At 44.5% G+C, this 20,951-nt stretch overlaps 1 protein-coding gene across 3 annotated transcripts in view; it reads left to right on the top strand.

Annotated features, from left to right (window-relative positions):
* The first annotated feature begins 3,920 nt into the window (after positions 1-3,920).
* Positions 3,921-20,951, top strand: part of MMP16 (matrix metallopeptidase 16) — a 234,511-nt gene continuing 217,480 nt past the window's right edge. For all 3 annotated transcript variants that reach the window (XM_089517581.1, XM_089517580.1, XM_089517582.1), the window contains exon 1: positions 3,921-4,701. In XM_089517581.1, coding sequence (XP_089373707.1) covers positions 4,564-4,701 — 138 coding nt within the window. In that variant the 5' untranslated portion in view covers positions 3,921-4,563. The remainder of the gene's footprint in view (positions 4,702-20,951) is intronic.

Here is a 20,951-nt window from a genome sequence, read left to right as displayed (position 1 = left end):
ACATATTACTTTGTTACTCATGACCACAGGCTCAGGTAACATCAAGTAAACTGAATGACTTACTATAAAGAAAAAGGTACATGCAGAATTTCTTTCCATTTTTTTTCTTTTTAAGAGGCTAAAACTTTTGATTGAAGACAAAGTATTACTCCATGTGTGCATTGGCAATTTCCATCACCAGTGTCATTACCTTTTAAAATGGGCACTGGTTGGGGGGGAGGAGACCAAGAAACCATATAAATTGTATAGGGAAAAGGCTACAATTAGATTAAATACCTTCCCAAATGGCTTGCAAATTGTCCCTTAAAATATATAACAGCTACAGACATTCCTTGGGGAAAGTATACTAGATTTCTGAAGACATATTTTGCAAGATGTACTGTAGCTCTGCATTACTCAGAGGTAAGCGTATTATTATTTCTTTGTTCACAGTTTTCATTTACCTAATTCTGTTTCACACACCTGCTGGAAATCTGGACCCAGAATCTTTATTAGCATATTGAGTTAAAAGGGGCCTTTTGAAATATAGAACTGTACCTTTTTGAGATTTGTTGTCAATCATTCTGAGAAAGCATTGCCACACTTTTGACTCCTGTGGTATCTGTCAGCTGAATGTTGCATTCTAAAATTCACTGCTCAACAAACATGATTGACAATTTACTGGAAAACAAAAATTGGTCTTTAAATCATCTATGCTTTAAACACTGCGTACTAGGGAACAGCAGAACCCAACAGTTAGGTGAGTGTTACATAGGAGAAATTCATAATTCTACCATGACATATCAACCAATGTCCCAGTACCCAGCCTCTTACAAAGAATAAATAGTGTGCATGCACACTTTGAATCTAAGCTCCCACAGAATACCTTGGGCAAGTCTCAGGCTCAGAGGATGTCAATGGCAAACCCTCTCTGAAAGAACGTGCCAAGAAACCCCCATGATCGGTTCACCCGTAAATCGCAAATGATTTGAAGGCAGACAACAAGATCAACAAATATTTCAAAACAGAACTGCAACTCTATAGAATGGATGTGATAGATGGCACATGTCTAGCAGGGCTGGGGGAAAATTTCATTGGGTTTCTTTTTGGATAAGAACTTTTGAAAATACCCAATTTCATTTCTTCATAATTCTGACAGAGGAACTTGAGATTTTTTCTTTAAATCAAAATGTGGGAAGTAATTCAACTGTCAGATTTGCCCAAGGCACTTCTTTCTATAAACAAACAAACAAATGTAACTATCCATTCCAAATTAGAATGTCAAGGAGAAGGCTTTTTCAGAATGGAGCTTAGAAAACTGTACCTTTTGGGCTACATCTTTCTCAAGTGTTCATGCTGGCTGGATAATTATGGGAGATCTGGTCAGAAAAAGGAATACTTCTAAGTTCTATTTTTGTTGTTATAGATCTTTAAGTCAACTGTGACTTATAGCAATCCTATTGTAGAGTTTTCTTAGCAAGATTTCTTCCGAGGAAGAGGTTAGTCATTGCCTTTTGCTACTGCTGGAGAATGCCACTAGTCCAATATGACCCAGTGGGCTTCCATGGCCAAGCAGATATTCAGATCCTAGTCTCCCAGATAATAAAACCACTACTCTATGTTCATATAGAATCATAGAGTTGGAAGACACCTCAAAGGTCATCAAGTCCAACCCTCTGTCATGCAGGAATACAGAATCTGACAGATGGTCATCCAGCCTTTTTAAAAACCTCAAAAAAAGAAGACTCTACTACTTTCTGAGGGAGTGTATTCTATCAGAAGCTTTTGTTTTGACATGCTGCTTCATACTAGGAAAGAAGTAGGTAGATTTTGTCTTAACAATCCATTGTGTAATTCAAACTGGAGTAAACTGATTCACTCTATGGAATGTACATCAATGTTGGGTTACCATATTCCCACTGATTCCTTAGACTTGTTCTAGCTGGGATTAACAATGTAGCTGTAGCCCTAATTGTCAGGTGGCTCTGAAATGTACCTTCAAATGTACCTTCAAAAATTCTGCATTTGTTACACTGATATGTCACCATACCTTTGGTGAAACCAAGATGGCATATATGATGCTCTTAACCTTTACTTTATCCTTAAAACAGTGCTTTAGAAACAGGGCAAGGTGGAAGACAGTAACTGACACAAGGTCACCCAGGGATTTCATGTCTCAGTGAAGATTCAAATTTGAATCTCCCAAGTTCCAGTCTGACATTTGAACCACGACGCTCCAATGCCTATGGGGATTTATGAGGGCAAAATTCCCATAGGACAACTGTGAATGACTGGAGCACTGTCAATAAGCCATGCCCCCTTTGCCAACATACATATGGCAACATGTGAAAAGGGCTCTTACCATGTATCACATAATGTGGAGCTACTGGGCAGAGAGGCATAACTAAGGGTCTGTAGATATGGTGAGATGATCAATTTACAGTAGCGAATAAACTTGTATATATAAAATCTCATTTTTTTTCTTTGCAAAATTCTGAAAAGAATTATTTTCAGCATATTCCTAAATCAGTTTTCTCCCTTTCTGTAGAGCTTTTCTTCCTTCCTTCTAGATGTTAATTTAACCCATTGCTTCTTTTAGAACCCCAGATGTTGTTTCCAACTGAGTGCAACCCTAAGGTTTTCTTAGTGAGTTTCTTCATGCCATTGCCATCCCCTGAGGCTGAGAGAGTATGACTTGCCCAAGGTCACCCAGAGGGTTTACCTGGCTGAGCTGGGAATTGACCATTGGTCTCCAGAGTCATAGTCCAATGCTGAAACCACTACACCACACAGGGAACTCGAATCCTCACATCACCTTCCATGCACCTGAAGAAGTAGGCTCAAGTCCAGGAAAGCTCATGCTAACAACTACTCTCTTTCAGTTAATCTCAAAGGTGCTACAAGATCCCTTTGCATACTCATCACATCCTTTCTAAGTCTCAGTTTAAACCTCTTAACTCAAGGTACTTTCCTTGCTAGCAGCTGTCTTACTCGTGTTTACTCAGAGGTAAGTCCTGTGAAATTCCATTATGCTCCCTGAGGCCCTGCTCCTTTGCAGGCGATACAAATGGCTGTCTCCTTCCATGTAATTGATGACCCTTGATGACCTTTCCATCAGCCTCTTAACTTCCCCTCAGTCCCAGAAGCACTGTCAAGACTTCTGTATTTGACACTGATCTCTCTCACATAAGGAAGTGCCACTGGAGGCAGTGGTTTGAGTGTGGAGGAGGACTCTGGAGACCAGGGTTCCATTCCCGGCTTGGCCATGGCAAGCCACTCGAGCTCCCATAGGACAGCACCCTTGGATGAGTCTACCTTGGGCAAGTCACACTCTCTCAGCCTCAGGGGAAGGCCATGGCAAACCCCCTCTGAAGCCCACCTTGCCAAGAAAACCCCATGACAGGGTCGCCATGGGTCGGAAAGGCCCCGGAGGCACAGGGCCACCACCAGATTTAAGTGGAAAAGAGTGCAAGTGCCTGCAGTGTCTTTCCTCCCCGGCGGCGATGGAGAGATTGGCAAGGCTTCTCCTCACTCCGGTGTGGCCACTCTTTCTCGCCAAGCCCTCCCTCGGAAAGGCTCTCGCTTTCCTTTGGGGCGGTGGGTCTTTCCAGGAGCCCCTCGGCCCTCCCCCCTTGGCTGACCGGGGAGGGAGGAGGAGGAGGAGGAGGAGGAGGAAGAGACCCTCGGCCCCTTGCACCGCAGGCGGAGCCCGAGGAGGAGCCCCTTCCCCTCTTTCCTGGAGGCGCCTCCTCCTGGGCCAAGACAAGAGGAGGGGAGGGGAGGGGGCGGGGTTATGCAGATGAGGGAGGAAGGCTCAGGACTAGCGGAGAGGGAAAGAGGAGGAGAGGCAGCATCATAACAGGCGAGGCTGAAGCGAAGAGGAGGAGGAGGAGGAGAGCCAGAGGCCGGGCAGCCCAGGCCTTGGCGGGCAGGAGGAGGAGGAGGAGGAAGAAGAGAAAAAGGAGGAGGAGGAGGAAGAGAAGGAGGGAAAGCAGCAGGAGGAAGAGAGACAGAAGGAGGAGAAGGAGTTGCTAGAGAAGGAGGGAAAGCAGGAGGAGGAAGAAGAGGAGGAGGAGGAGGAGGACCACTCTCAGGAGTGGCGCCTGGGCAAAGGAGCCTCCCTCCCTCTCTCCCTCTCTCCCTCCACGGGACGAAGGATGCTGAGGAGAAGGAAGAGCTGAGCTTCCTCAATGTGGGGCTTGTTGTTGCCGCCGCCGCCGCCGCCGCCCGCCTTCGGGAGCCAAGGGTCGCTGCCTGCCCTCTGCCTCCCTCTCCTTCCCCAGCTCTAGGCGAAGCTGCTGGAGGAGCTGCTCTGCCTTCGCCAACCGGAGAGAAATCTCTCTGTGTCTCTCTGTCTCTCTAGCTCCACACCCAGAGCCTCGCTTTCTCTTCTTTGGGCGCCTGGCTCTTCCAGAGGGAGGGAGGCCGAGGAGGAGGAGGAACAGGAACAAAAAGACAGCGGCCGAGAGAGCAGGGACGGGGAGAAAGACACCAGAGAGAGCCCTTTTTCGCTGCCCCTCTTCCCTCCAAGCACACACACCACACACACACCCTCACTCACTCACTCTCCCCCCGGCGTCCGCTATGCTCTGCCTCGCCTTCCGCACTGCAAGCCCCGGGGATTGCGCGCCTTTTTCGGGGCTCTTTTTCGGGCAAGCCTTGCTTTGGATTGTATGGGCCACGGCTGGACAGTGCGGAGCGGAGCAGTACTTCAATGTGGAGGTAAGCTGCTTCTCTGTCGGGAAGAGTGGGTCTTTCTGTTTTCTTCCCATCCACACTGTAGGAGTAACTCGGTTTGAGACCACTTTGACAGTAATTCGTTATTGTGCCTGCCAGCTTCGTTACCGTTACCGGATGGTTCCCTCCCCCTGGCAGCTCCGAAGGGGAAGCAAAAAAAAGTTAGGGAGAGGGGAGGAGGAACTTCGTTCAGCTCTTCGAAATGAGAGGGGGGTGACCCACTGCCCTTTGGGGGCATCTCTCCCTCTGCCCCCGCCCTTTCCCCCCCAAAAGCCAGCCCAGGGGTTTTGGATGTGGCTCTGCTGGACTTTCCCAGGGGTCGGGATTTGACAGCACAGCCATGTCCATGGCTGGAGAAGAGAAGGCTGAGGGGTGACATGATAGCCCCGTTTAAATACTTGAAGGGGTGTCATATTGAGAAGGGAGTAAGCTGCAGGAAAAGAGATTCCTCCTCAACATTAGGAGGAACTTCCTGACAGTGGAACAAACTCCCTCAGAGTGTAGTGGAGGCTCCTTCCTTGGAGGTCTTTAAGCAGAGGCTCGATGGCCATCTGTCAGGGATGCTTTGACTGAGAGTTCCTGCATGGCAGAATGGGGTTGGACTGGATGGCCCTTGGGGTCTCTTCCAGCTCTATGGTTCTAACTCAGAAGTAAGCCCTGTGGAGCTAAACTGACTTCTCAGGTCAGTGTAGGACTAGAATGTCCCCTCTTAATATAGGACTGAACTGACTCCAGGCTCTCTCTCTTGTTACCTCTTTCATCCTGCTGTATGTTCATGTTAACCTCGTGCTTCTAGTAACCACCATGGTGGAATTCTCTGTGTTTACCTGGATGCACCTCACTGTCACATGTGTGTAGCTGCACGTCTCTAGATCATTTTAGCCTCTTTAGTTATTTCCTGATGCTGTTTTCTTTCCATGAAGCCACCCTTTTGTCTTGCTCACCTATAAAATCCATGCCTTCCATCGCTGGTTGACTTTTGGTAACTCCATGAATTTTATAGAGTTTTCTTAGTCAAGGAATACTCGGAAGTGGTTTTGCCAGTTCCTTCCTCTGCTTATAGCACTGGTTTTTCATTTGTAGTCTCTCACCCAAGTACTAACCAGAGCTGGTCCTGCTTAGTTTCCAAGATCAGCTGGGATCTGGTACTTCTACCTGGTACAAATATTCAAAGAGACCAACCATCTAGCTCCCATGCTTCCACCATCTGCATCTTGTTTCACCTCTATGCTTGTAAGCCCATCCTTCTCTGGCCCCAGTATCCAAAGCATCTCTTTTTTATTTATTCACATCTGGTAGTTTCTTTCACACCAGTTTCTCACTCCTTTGACTTGCAAGACCATCTTCCACAACTCACCCTCTCCAGTTCTGATAAACAAACCTTCCACTACATTATTCCTTTCCTATCTCTGCAGAGGGTATTTAATTATATATGAGATGTTATATATGAGACTTCATTTCCTAAACGTGGTCACTTAATTCTGTTACTAAAATTATATTTTTGAACCATCCTGGTTCCTTTGACATATATGGCCTTGCCTTATTCACACTCAGGGCCCTCCTTTCTCCCTTCCCTCCCCAATCCTTCCTCTGTCTAGGCTATAAACTCCCTTTGAGAAAAACACAGCCTAAGCCTTTGTACTGGTACTTGGCATGTTTAGGCTTAATTCTGATTGTAGTCTTTGGGGCCCTATTTTACTCAGTCAATCTACTGTTTCATCCAGCCCAATATTGTCAGCAATGTCCATAATTCTCCAGAGTTTTAGGCAGGATTCTTATCTAGCCTTACCTACAGATCCCTGGTGGTCTTCCATCAAAGTGTTAACTGAGCCTGCTCCTTCTTAGCTTTTGAAGCCAAAGGAGGTTGAGATAGTATGCCGGTGGAGTAAACTACAAGTGCCAAGTCAGCCAGGCTCATTCTGCCTCTTGCGAGCTTCCGCTCTTATTTCTCTGCACTCCCATTGTTCTCATGGGAAGTATTGGAAAGCGCTAAGGAGGAAAAGCCACCCAGCAGTGTCTTGCCTAGGCAATACTACTGTGGAGAGAGCAGGGAAGTCATTCCGGCTCAGGAGGGAAGCATTTGCCTCCTGTCACTGCAACTTGCTGTGCCAGCAGCCTACTTTGCAGGAAACAGGCCAGCAGCAGATGGTGCTAGGAGATGAGGAGTGAAAGGATAGTTGTAGTCTGCTGGGAATCTAGGAACAGGCCAGGAACAGCAGCAAGAGGGGAAAGAGGAAAACTAAAAGTTGACTTAACTGAGCAATGGCATGTGGAGAAAAAGCTTATCAAGGGGGGGAAAGTCAGAAAAGGACACTCAGTGTTTTCTCCTTCCACAGTGTGTGCTGTACAATAATAATAATAACCATTGCGATCAGCATGGTGGGATTGCTCCCTCCATGATGACGACAACAACAACAGGTCATTCTGATATCAAAACATCAAGTACACATGCAAAAAAAAAAAAAAAAAAAAAAAGAAATGAAATTAAAGGTCCAGAGTTTTGTGAAGTCAAAGGCTTTCATGGCCGGCATCCATAGTTTTTTGTGGGGTTTTGGGGCTATGTGGCCATGTTCTATAAGAGTTTCTTTCTTATGTGGTCTGCTATAGAATCTGATGTAAAGTAATCTGGGCCTAGAAAGATATTTCAAACTCCTAGGTGTTGGTCTCAAATTTAGTTACTTATTTTGGTCCTGGGATATCTTGTTGTTCAGTTGCAGCAAACAGTGGTGTGCTGTATATTATCTTCTGCCTCCTTGAAGTCAGCACAGTCTGGGCATCCAGGCTGAAGGAAAATTAATTTCCATTTATCTTTGAGTAAGGCTGAGAGCTTTTCAAGTGCCATTTGTTGTAAAATGGAGCAGCTGTAGCCACAATGCAGAGGGAACGTGAGGCTAAGGACTTGGCAGCATTATGGTGACATTGTGCCATGGATTTCTCTGTGTCAGCATCAGACCCATAAAGCACTTATACAAGACAATAAATCAGTAAAAAGCTATCCTTACTTGAGCACAGCAAATTCTGTTCCAGAAGCAATTTAAATAAACCCAATAAATGAAGTAGGTAGGTGTGTGTGAATGCTATACACCAAAGTCCATTGAGCTGGATTTATGTCTGCTGGACACACATGGCTGGTAGTTTTGGTAATAGGTTTTAATTTCAGTATATTCACCCTCTGAGATGGGTTTGAATTATTTATATATTTTTTTGAAAAAAAATTGTAGTCTTTAAATACTAAAATAGTAAATGGTAATGTTTTGTACGCATTTTGTAAATTTGCTTTTTAGTGTAAGAATGACTTACATTATTCTAATAAAAGGATTCAGATCTTGTGTTCCTTTTATATGATGTCAACATACTATGCCTTGCTTCTACTTCTTTGGTTCCCTCTTAACATTGCACTGCAGAAGGACTCAATGCAAGTAAATTTTCTCATATCTTCCTCCATTTGATAGCTTCCCAGCGTCCTGCAAATGCAATAGAGAAGATTTTGACCCTCATGATTGGGGTGAGCTGTATTGTGAGCAAGCAGGGGGAGGGGGTCCCTAAAGATTAGGTGGAGGAGCATGCTGTGAGCTCAGTTTGCTGCCAGTATGACACAGTTGGCTACAATTCCACAATTTTAATATTGTAAGCCAACACTGTATTTGAGTATTTAGGTAATATGGTGTTATATAATGCCAGGAGCTCTCATTTGCTTTCTTAGTTTCAACATACTCATTTGTAGTAAATCAATGCAAATCTAGCCAAGTGAGATCACTCAGAATGTCACTATTTAGTGGCATCAGGTAATCATTGAGTCTTACTGAAGTAGGACTTATCATTGATATGGCTGTGACTGTAACTATAGTGTACATTGTCACATTTCTGCACTGTTGTCCGTGTATGACTGAGGTAGAATAGTCAGTATGTAATCTGCTCAGTAGAATCTCAACACCACTGAGGGATGGAACGTGGTGGGAATTCCTGACAGTCTTTGCCTTGGCCACACTCTAGTATTATAACAAAAACAATTAATCTTCATGCAAACTCACATGCCCACAAATGCTGATCCATTTATTTAAGAGCATTAATTCTTCATGTTCATTTGATTGCAAGCACAAATCTGTTGACTTGGTAATGAACAGAGCATCTGTTTTTTGTGCCTAATAGTGGTCTGCATGCCCTAAAGGAAAGCCATGTTTTGAATTAACAAAGAGGAAGACTTGGTAGGATATAGCTTAGAATTCAACTGGGGCATTACCATAGAATTAAAAAAGTTGTACAACCAATTGTGCTTTCTCAGAGATTGTGTAAGTGTTCTCCAGTACAACCAGTCATTCTACAAAGTAGTACACATCTGTCTATCTCACTTTTGATGTAGTGCCTAGGAAGCTATGTGGTCATTGTGCAGTGGGTCAAGGCCTTGGCACCTGTTGCAAACTGTAGGATTCAATGTAACTGCTGGTATATGGATATGATATGCTAAAATGTATTGAATCTTGGCCATAGTGTTGAATTGTTTGTCTTTAATATCCTCAATCTTGATTTTGTCGATTTAGTGGTTAACACTGTGGGTGAGAATTGAGTCATCTCTGTATGTTCTGTTTGAATTTTTGTGTCAGAGGGTCTGAATGTAGGTGGAGTAGCATGAGATACAATTTCATGTGGTACTTTGAAATTCCAGAAGACCAGCTGCATCAGTCTGTTGCCACTAAAGAAAATAAAGAGTTCTAGAGCAAAGTAGAGTGCGCCCACATTATACACGCTGCTTTCAGCTGAAAGCAGTACCGGAAGAAGTGGCGCCATGCGCCGGAAGAAACAATGATGTGCACCCCCGTGAATATAATGGGGCTTGGGCATATGTGCTATTCCTTTTAAGTGGGGGGGGGGGTCCGGAAAGAAGGGTGCACTGTAAAACATTAATTGAATGTACCACAAATAAGCAAAAAACTATTTCATTGGAAGGATAAAGTAAGTGGTGAAGATGAAGGTGAAAGAAAGTGAACTGCTTAATTTGGGAAGGAATTATTAACCCTGGCCAAAGGGCTGTAAGCCAAATCATTCTCCATCAATAATGCAACTGCCTCCTCAGAGTTCTCAGGGGGATGTTACAAGTGCTGAAGTGTATTAAGTTCTTCATGCTAGTTTTATTTGAGGGAGGAAGTGCCTCAATGTTTTGTACTCTTCTAGTTAAAGTTAGCAGTTAGAATCATAGAGTTGGAAAACACTGCAAGGGCCATCAAGTCCAACCCACTGCCATGCAAGAATACACAAAGCATTTCCCATAGTTGGCGATCCACTTTCGATAAAAACCTCCAGAGGAGGAGGCTCCACCACATTCTGAGGCAGCATATTCCATTGTCGAACTCAGCTAAATGTCAGAAAGTTCTTCCTAATGTTTAGGTGGAATCTCTTGCAGGTGTATAGGTGAAACAAGCCCCTGCTCATATGGCATGATTTCCAGAGCTTTTACCATTTTGTTCACCACCCTCTGGATGTGTTCCACCTGGTCAATATCCCTCTTGAATTGTGTTGTCTATAACTGGACATAATATTCCAAGTGAGGTCCGGCCATGGCAGAATAGTGGTACTATTACATCCTCAGTCTAGACACTATACTCCTATTACATTGGAATCACATTGGCTGTTTTAGCTACCATGTCACATTCTTGACTCATGTTCAGCTTGTGGTCTTCTCAGATTTCTAGATCACTTTTAAATGTACTGTTGTCAAGCCAGGTGGCCTCCTATATTATTATTATTATTATTATTATTATTATTATTATTTACCTGTGTGCAATCCCTTTCATTTCTCTCTGTTGAAAATCATTTTAGTAGTATTGGCCCAGATTTCCAATTTTTTAAGGTCGTTTTGAATTCTGATCCTTCATCAGGGCTATAAGCTGCCCCTCCTAATATGGTGTTCCATGTAAATTTGATCAGCATGTCCCCTATTCCATCTGCCAAATCATTGATAAACATGTTGAATAGCACTGGGCCCAGGACAGAACCCTGTGGCACTCCACTAGTTTGTTTTTTACAGAATGATGAGGAGCCATTGGTGAACACTCTTTGGATTCTGCCAGTCAACTGCTTACAAGCCCACCTAACAGTCAATTGTGTAGCCCATGTTTTACTAGCTTGTTTTCAAGAATATCAAACTATATCCACAATGTTCCGTTCATCTACCAAGCTTGTAACTCTATCCACACACAGCCTTCCCTTCTTGCCCAGGGATGAGCCCTTTTAAACTGTGGAATTTGCACCTTCAGTTTATGCCTGCAGATAACCCATGAAAACTGAGCTAAGCCTTGAGATCTGGCAACCCTGCCCCAACAGATGAATCACAAAATGTAAAAATAATATTATTTATCAATGGCCCGTTCTGCACGGGCCAAAAGTACGCACCAAGCACATACTAGGGTTAGAAAGGGGCGTCCTTTCCGGACACCCCTAATCCTAGTACGTGCTTGGTGCATACAAAATGGCGGGCGCCCGTTCTACACGGGCGCCACCATCGTAACGTCGCGGACGCCTAGTGTCCGCACGTTGCACGGCAGAAGTGATGCCACGAGTGTGCGACTAGCGACTTGCAGCTCCACTTCCGGGGCGCAAAAAGAAGCCACTTTTTGCCGCTTCTTTTTGTTGCATCCAGGAATCGCGCAGTTTGTCCGCTGCAGTTCCTGGATGCAGCAACCAGCGGCGCTGGCAGAGTGCCATTTTTGGGCGCTCTGTAATGCACCAATGTTTCTTTACTCATAAAGGTTCTGTTGACTTTAATACTATCATTTCTCATCAACAAAAGGCTTTGCTTTGTGAAGTAAAAATATATTTTGTTTGCATTTTTTGATCCAGTTTGGATACATTTTATTGATGGCTTGGTAAATATAATTTAATTCTAATAAATAAACTAGATAGCATGTTTTATTAATAATTTAATTTCTCTTTGATTGACTGAGATCACGATTTTTGCCTTTTTATACGGCTAGATCAGGAGAAGAGAAGGAGCAGTCTGTGGGCCACATGCAGCCCCTGAAGCCCACTTTTGCCCAAACCCTCTTCTTTGGAAGAAAGAGTTTCATAGTCCTTAGGAATAGGTTAGCAGTATACGTAGATGTGAAGTTTAACTCAGCATTGGAAATAATGAACTCTTCACAGGGTATTACCATCATAAGAAATGAAAGTATGCTTGGATGCTCCTCTCATGAAGGTGATAGTGCAGAAATATATCATGGATTTGAGTCTGGTGTATGATTGTAGTATGAGCAGGAATTGTTGTTCTGTTATTTCATGGACTGTGTTAGGTACTAATCTTCACACAATGTCATTCCTTGCATTTTGGATGAGTAAAACTTCATTTTAAAAAGCATTTCATTCATTCTAAAGGTGATGATATTCTATTGGATTTTTTTAATGTTTAGTTTCCAATATCTCTAGGAATACACTTTCCCCCCTCTTTTTCCTGTACTTTCACTTCCCTAGACATGATACACAGTAACATTTCTAATTGAGTATACCATTATTTATCCAACCTTAAGTTTGGGCATGAAATGATTTATGCCTCCCCTTCTTAGTTTTATCTGAAACTATTTGAAAGGTTGCTGCTTGCTTTGGGCAGTTCTATTCTTATGCACATCCCAGAATACAGCTGAGTTTATAAAGTTAGAAAACACTGATATATAGACTGATAAATGTTATGGGATTGTCTCAAGTTTCAAAGATGCTTTGTTTTTGTCTTTAACTTGGGGATGTTGTAAGTCAAATGTGGTTTCTGTATCCAGATTTCATGTGCACACTGCCCTTTCAAAATGTCTCTCCAAATTTAAAATCAGGACCTGTGCTTTCTTTTCTTGGATCTTTATTTAGACTGACAAAGTTCACAGATCTTATCATTCTTTGCTTAACCTCAGTACACTTGGATGCACTTTCATTTACAATGAAAATGTGAAGAATGGGAATTAGAATGGCTCCCATAGTGACTTCATTCTTGCACACACAAGTTCTGTACTCATGCTGCAGGACCTCAACCATGCAGGGAATGTTTGTGTACATATATGTTGTGACTGTATGTAATCTGTTTCCAAAGGCAAAATACATGGGTAGAAACTCAGTGCAAAGATGGCCACCATGACCTAGCCCCACTCTTTTATTCTGCCACTGTCTAAAAGTCTGAACATTGTTCCTTAGCTATTTTTGGCCTCTATTTAATATAGTAATGGTAAGGACACGGATGAGGATTCTGTGCTTTCTATCAGTCATTAATTGTATGGACATCTTGTACATAGTAATTTAGGCATTTTCTGCAAAACACAGTTTATTTAAATTGAAATGAATTGTTTAAAATAATAATTGCACTTAAAGCATTATCTTTTAAATGGAAATTGTGTGCTATTTAAAAGATTTTTATTTCAAGCTATTTGGTTGCCCAGCAACTATTCACATCATGCTGCTGCTTGATGGCCATTCATTGTAAGTGTATTTTAATCTATGGGTATTTCAGGTCTCACAACCTCAGTCTATGAAGAATTCAAATTAGTATTAATGCCAGTAATAATAATTACACATTTAGAGGGACTGTTTCACTATTCGTGGTGTGGGTTTTTCTGTTTTATAACCAAGGATTTCTTTGTTTGTTTCCAGACTGTGATTAGTTCTAGCAATGGGTGATGTGATGGATATGTTAATACACAGTGTACCTTTAAGTCAGAATTTTTTTCACCCTGTGTCCATTTACACAAACTGTTAATTTTTAATGCAAATTGAGAGTCTGATCCATGAAAACTGAGATTTTCTTCATCCTCAAGGTTTTTGAATGGATTATGGCACACAAGAGCATTATAAAGCATTGATTCAGTCCAGTTGCGAGTGAAGCAAAATTGCAAATATTTTTTTTAAAGGAAAGTCACAGTTGAGGTAAAAAATATTGGTTACTTTTCTTTATTACTATGGTACAATAGTCCATGCAGTTTAACTAGATACACCTTTCTCTATGGGAAATGCAAGGGCAGAGTGTCCTAAATGCTTGCTCTGCAAATTGTTTTCTAGCATTATGTTTTTCTTAGATATATAGCCAGACTTTAACTGGTCAGGGCCCATGAGCTTGCTTTTTGATGTTCTTGTTCAAAATGAAACCATGTAAGGATGAAAAATCTGTACCTAGGACAAGAGGCAACTGTTAGAACAGAATATAGAGAAACAGAATAGTTCCCAGTTGACAAAGGGACCAGGCAAGGCTGGGTTCTATCACCCTATTTGTTCAACTTCTGAGTATAGAAGAGTAGGTTTATACTCAGAAGAAGGAGGAGTGAAGATAGGAGGAAGGAACACCAACAATCTAAGATATGCAAATGACCCCATACTACTAGTGGAAAACACCACAGACTTGGAACAACTACTAGGGAGAATTAAAGAAGAAAGTGCAAAGGCAGTCTTACTGTTGAACATAAAGAAAACAAAAAGAATAAACACATGATTTGCATCAACCTAGATAATGAGGAAAAATATTAAACAATTTCCCATACTTTGGATCAAACATAGATCAGAATGGAAACTGTAATCACGAAATCAGAAGAAGACTAGGATTGGAAGAGTAGCTATGTGTAAAGTGTGAAGATATACAACTGAGCACTACATTCAGGATCATCCAAGCCATGGTATTCCCTGTTATCTTGTATGGATGTGAGAGCTGGACAGCGAAGAAAGCAAGAAGAAAAAAAATCAACTCATTTGAGATGTGGTGCTGGAGAAGAGTGCTGACGATACTGTGAATAGCCAAAAAGACAAACAAATGGATCCTTGAACTCTCCCTGGAAGCCAAGATGACAAAACTGAGGATGTCATACTTTGGTCACATCATGAGGACTCATGACTCATTAGAAAAGACAATAATGCTAGGAAAGGTAGAAGGCAGTAGACAGAGAGTAAGACCACATACTAGATGGAAAGACACAATTAGGGTGGTCACAGGCCTGAATCTGCAGGACATGAACAGAGTAATAGAGAATAGGGGTTTTGGAGCTGTATTATTCACAGGATCACCATGTGTTAAAGTCAACTTGAAGGCAATTATGAGCAACAAAAGGTATGGTGAAAAGGCAGCATTCATGAAATGCATATAGTATTGCTACTGGTCTGTCAGTTCATTCTACTTTTGTTAGATCAAATCCTATGTTTCCTTGGAAATGAGTACAACTGTGTTTGTGTGTGACTGTGTCAAGAAAGTTTGCACAGTATTGCAACTTTAATGGTTTGTTTTCAGCCAAAGAATATGTATAGTTTTTGTCAGATCCAAATTATAGACACAGAACAAAAACTCTTTGGTATTCATCATTCAGAAGGCTCTCAGGTTTGTTGGTAACTTGCGTGAGGTACAAGGACAGAACAGTGCATCCCATTACCCATTGATTTGTGCTGTGGAGGAAGAAGAAAGAGGAAATGGGGTAGTCAATGAACAGATGACCTTTGAGATCTATAGATAGGTTTCGAATTTGGCAGAACGGATACTTTTGTGTTGTCATAGGAGCATTGTGTAGTGGTTTCAGTATTGGACTATGACTCTGAGACAATGGCCCGATCCAGGCCAACATGCTAGGGGTTGGCCGAAGGCACACTTCCCATACTGGCCTCACCCCTAGCATGTGATGAGGGCATCAAAATGGCGGTGCCCTATACACATGGGCACCACCATTTTGACACGACAGATGCTTAGCATCCGCATGTCACACCCCCATAAGGGCATCACGAGTGCGCCATTGGTGCACTGTGACGTTCTTATGGCGCCACAGAAAAACCCGCTTTTTGCAGGTTCTTTTTGTTGTGCAAGGGAGCCGCGCGGTTTGTCCACTATGGCTTCCTTGTGCAGCAAAACAAGGCATGGGCAGACCGCTCATTTTAGGTGGTCTGTATAGCGCCAATGTTTTTGATTTCCTGCTCAATCATGAAACCCATTGGGTGACCTTGGACAAGTCATATGCTCAGCCTCAGGAGAAGGCAATAGCAAACCTCCTCTGAACAAATCTTGCCAGGAAACCCCCATGATAGGGTTGTCTTAGTGTTGCCATAAGTTGGAAATGACTTGAAGGCACACAGCAGCAACAACAGCACAGAGTGAAAGCTTGAAGGTCGGATTGGTGTCCTATAAGTGTCTTTGAAATGACATCACTCTATGACCCTCTAGTTTAGGAAGTTGCTTTCATGTTCCCTCAATTGCACTTTGTTCATCTCATTTGGAAGGTTACTGATACTAGAGCAGAATAGTTTTTTTCAGGGCAAGAGTACCAATGTTTAAATTAATACTTTTGTATAATGTCAGAATGTCATGTAGTGTCCGGGAATGCTGCCAGCAGACACTTGACAGTAGCCGATAACAGAGCCTTAGCACAGTGGAAGTGAAAGTAAAGCAGACCTTGCAAGGAATCAGTCTGAGAACAGTCCGAGAAAACAAGCCGAGTTCAGAATTCCAGAAGTCCAAACGTTCCGAGAGTCAAGCCGAAGTCAGGATACCGAGAAACAACGTTGGTCAAACAGTCCAAGGTCAAACAGCCAAGAGATAACGAAGTCCGGTCCAAGGTCAAGGTAACAAAGAATCCAGATACTAGGAGCTAGTGCTAGCAGCAATCACGCCGAGAGATCATGCAATAAACTCTAGCAACCAGCATTAGTCTCTCTCCCACTTAAGTAAGGGAAACTCTCCCTCGTGCCACCTGAGGCTGGTTGGCTAATTGCCTCTCGGCAATCCTCTGTGATCTGCGTCTGCAAGAACTCTCGGCTCTTCTCTCTTTGAAAGAAGGCACCTGCAGGCAAGCTTCGTCTCCAGACTCACCACTAGGCTGTGGTACCGAAGGAAGCCTCTCTTTGGCACTAGGACCTGGTTGAACCTCCTCCTCTGGGGCTGGAGGATCACAGCGGGGACCTGGCAGGGCAGGAACGGCACCTGGCGTTGCCTCAATCAGCCCTTGCTCTGGAGGAGGCGCATCCTCCTCCTCATCCTCCGAGAGCTGATCTTGGCTGGCCATGACATCTAGTATTTTTTGTACAATAGGAGTGAGGTTTAAAAATCTGAGGAGCACCTTCATTTATACCCCATGTGATTTTTCCCCCTGTATAAATACAAGAAAGTTACACTCTGGACCAGGGGTAAGCAACCTTTTTGAGCCGGAGGCCGGGTTGCTGTCCCTCAGACAAGTCGGGGGGGCTGAAGCCGGGGGGTGGAGCTTCCACCCTCTGGGGCAGAGCTGCATGCTGGGGGTGGAGCTTCCACCCTCCGGGAGGCGGAGCCACACACCGGGGGCGGAGCTTCCACTGAAGCCCCGAAGGGAGGAGGAGGCGTGTGCCCGCCCTCTCCTCCTCGGTCCCTTTCTGGCCAAACACCCCCAACCTGCATTCCAAAACACACACAAAAGCACTGTCGCTGGGCCCCTGGCCCTGTCGGTGGGGAGAGGTGGTCCCATAGGATCCATGGAGAGAACAAGACGCTGAAGGATGCTTCCAACAACTTTAATGCACACAACAGAAGCCTGCAGGCAACCTAACTCAGACAGTTACACCACTGCCCCTTAACAACGCAAAGTCCTAGCCAACTGGGCTCTCAATAAAACAGAGTTTCTTCAACAGCTTACGAGCTTTGGGTCGCCCCGCTTGCCGCGGTGGTTTAGGGCGTCTCGACGTCTGAGTCGTGTAGGGGAACGTTGGCTTCCCGGCGCGGGCGGCCCGTTGCTTCACGGGATGCGGGCCAACACCGGCCTCTAATATCCCACTGCAAGCGAGGCCCGGGTAGGAGGATGGGGCGAGCTTGATAAGGCTCAGGGTCGTTAGCCGTGGGGTGCTCACGAAAAGGAGGCCGCCAACTCCCGCTCATAGGAGGCGTCTCACCTCTTCCACTGGGGTCACGGCGATGGCCTCTTAGGCGATGGCGAGTAATCTCTGCTGCGAACACGTCCCACACCCGGGCCTCCACCTTGGCCTCGTATCCTATTGGCTCTGTCCCCCACGACACCGTCGGCCTTCCTGTTTCCGCTTGCTGCCCCCACGGCGCCTTGAGCGTTTCCCCTTTTCTATCTCCTGGCCCCGCCCTCTCCTCTCCCTCCGTTCCCGCCCCAGCTGTTGCTCCTTCCCCTGACCTGCTCCCGCCCCCCTGGGCGTCCGCTGGGTCCTCCAAGTCGTTGTTCTCCACGGCGGGATCCCAACCCGACTTCTCACCCTCTTCTACCCTCTGACAAGCACATTTGTGCATTTCACATGGCTTTACTTAACATGACCTCTTGCATATTTCAGAGGCTTATTCCATAACCAAACCCCTTGGGTTTAACACTTAACATGGTTTAACATGGCTATGCATATTGAACATGTCAAGGTGGTTCCACTGTTCTTGCACCAAGTGTACTTCTCAGAAGTATGTACTTGGTCAAGGGACTTTGATTTTTCTTTACTGCGCATGAGTTTGTAAAAATCACAGCAATTTACATTGGCCTTGCCTCAGAGGCTTGCTGATATCAATATCACCATTAAAGAACCAAAAACACACAGAAAAGGCACTTTGGAAAGTCACACTCTCTTGGCTTCAGAAACAGGGCATGCATGCCTCTCAAGCTGACTCATATCATTATCATCATCATCATCATCATCATCATCATCATCATCATCATCACACTATCAATGTCAAAAGCAAGGGAGATTGTTAGCATTAAAAGCACCCAAAACACACTTTGGAAGGTGACACTCTCTCGGCTTCAGAAACAGTGCCTGCATGCCTCTCAAGCTGAGTCATATCTTCAGCATCACACTATCATTGTCAGGAAGAAGAGGAAGAAGAGGAGGAGGAGAGGAGGAAGAAGAGGAGGAGGAAGAGGAGGAGGAAGAGGAAGTAGAGAAGAAGAGGAGGAGGAGGAAGGGGGGAAAGGAAGAGGAAGAAGAGGAAGTAGAGAGGAAGAAGAAGGGAAGGAAGGGAAGAAGAACAGGAGGAGGAGGAAGAAGGGGAGGAAGAAGAGGAGGAAGAAGAAGAGGAGGAGAAAGAAGAAGCAAGGCTTTTTTTCTCCTGCCTGGTCTCTGATGCTTGCATCAGGGGCCAGGCAGGAGCCCTTGCCCAGGCAAGGTGCTTTTTCTCCTGCCTGGTCTCCGATGCTTGCATCGGGGGCCAGGCAGGAGCCCTTGCCGAGGCAAGGCTTCCTTCTCTGCCTGGTCTTTGTCCCTGGAACCGGGGCCAGGCAGGGAAAGAGCTGTCGCCGAGGCAAGGCCCCGCGCGGCCTGGGACGGAGCGGAGGAGGCAGAGGAGAAGGAGGTGGGCAGCGCTGGAGGCGGGGAGGGCGGCACGGGGCTTCCCCCCTTGTCTCCTCTGCCCCAGGCCGCGCGGCCCTTCTCTTCCTCCTCCGTGCGATGGAGGAGGAGGAGGGCAGCACGACCTGGGGCAGAGGAGGAGACAGCGGCGGCAGCGGCAGGACCGGGCTGGGTCCGGTCCTGCCGCCTCAGCGGGCTGCATCAGGCCCATGGGCCGGGGGTTGCCAACCCCTGCTCTGGACTATTAATATGCAAGGTATATGAAGAAGGGGTATATTATCAAAATTGGGCATCATGAGGTAAGTGCCAGCTTTGTAAATTACCTGTAACAACAATGAGTATACACTTGTCTTTTGAACTTCTGACAAATGTTTCTCTACTGACCAATGAATAAATTGATTGCTTGTAGCAATCAGTAGTCTTGCAATCTAGGGACTGAGATATTTTTAGAACAACAGAGCTGGAGTGCAAGCAAGTTCATCAGTTGTAATATAAAATACAGAGTCAAATAGCCTCTAACATTAACACTGTGTTACATTCAGAGTTTGGGGACCCTGAAAACAAGATGTAGCAGGATGCAAATATAATTATAGCAAGAAGGGAGGAAAGGAATATGAACAGTTGCAAGACCCCAAGAAAGGATATACATAAAGGAAACAGACATATAGGTGTGTCCCTAACAGGATGCCAATCTATATTCCCTTCCTCAGTTCACTCCACTTCTTGTAAGCATGCTATCTCCATTCAGTGTTTAGAATATATTCTCACCTACAGTTTGGGTAAGTGCTACAGAAGATAAACTGCAGACATGTGCTGCACTTTCTTTGAGAATTATCTGTATCCAGAGTAGCCAATGATTTTTTCACAGAAACATGTGGTTGTAACACTGTATCTAGCTATGCATTCATAAAGAAATTGATTTTCCTGAGTGTGGTTGTGTACAGCCAGCTGTAGATGTATGACAAAAATCCAGTTTATCAAGAATAATTTGGTAACATGTATGACTGTTAGATTTTTTTGAAATCATGAGCATCTTTGCCAGTTTTATTTAGAGTTAGTGCCAATGAGTAGACCCATATGTGTTTTTACAGTGCAGTTTAGTTTTCTCCCAGAACTACTTGTTACAAGAAGTGACTACTCTGAATACACTGTATAAAACCTTTCAAGATGCCAATAAATCACTGAATGGGTGCCAGGATTTTAGGATCTCTGGAGAAACTTTTGACTTTTCTTAAGACTTGTTTTAAGAAAATTCTTTATGGGGTCTTCATTTATTTCTTGTTTGTTACAATAAGAGAAAAACAAACCCAGCATCACTTGGGCCTTATATTGATGCAAAACATAATAATGCTTTCTTTTACTCAAACAGGGGGCTGAAACAGATGGACCAAAAATGTTGGATTGGGGCTGCTCCAGAGCCGCATGGTGTGGCACTACAACAGTCCCACACCATGCCCTAATCTGGTGTTTTCGCAGCACAAAAAGAAGTGGCAGAAAGCCGTGCCTTTTTGTGCAGGGAAAAAGGCATCTTTGCTGCCATGGCAGCAGTTTTTTGGAGCTCTAGCAGTGTGCGGCATCTAAACGCCTCTTCTCCAGAACACCAAAAAACTGCCATTGTATGTTCCCAGCATTTTGATGTGTGTCATTCGTATGCCACGCCCCCAAGTTGCCAGGAACATGCCGCATTTGGCCATTCTGTTTTCCCCTATGATTAGGTAAATATCTCGGCCACAGAAAGAATTTTTGGTGAAATTACAGATTTCTTGTTCCATTATGTTGCGAGTGCTCCACAGGGGCAGTCGTGACGTAACTGGTACTGTGTGACGTGCGGATGCTATGCATCCGTTATGTCACAATGGCGGCGCCCGTGTAGACGGGGCACTGCCATTGTAGCACCACCAGTCCATGCTAGGGTTAGGGACCGTGTGGTTGCCGTGTGGTCCCTAACTCTAGTTGTGCCGCGGCCATGCAGCAAAGGGCTCGTC

Source organism: Sceloporus occidentalis, unplaced genomic scaffold (assembly GCF_023333645.1).
Source record: "Sceloporus occidentalis isolate IW3139 unplaced genomic scaffold, rSceOcc1.0.p SCAF_3, whole genome shotgun sequence".
NCBI classification, from domain to species: Eukaryota; Metazoa; Chordata; class Lepidosauria; order Squamata; family Phrynosomatidae; genus Sceloporus; species Sceloporus occidentalis.
Note: the sequence above shows the minus strand (reverse complement) of the source record. Positions and strands in the feature narration are given on the sequence as shown.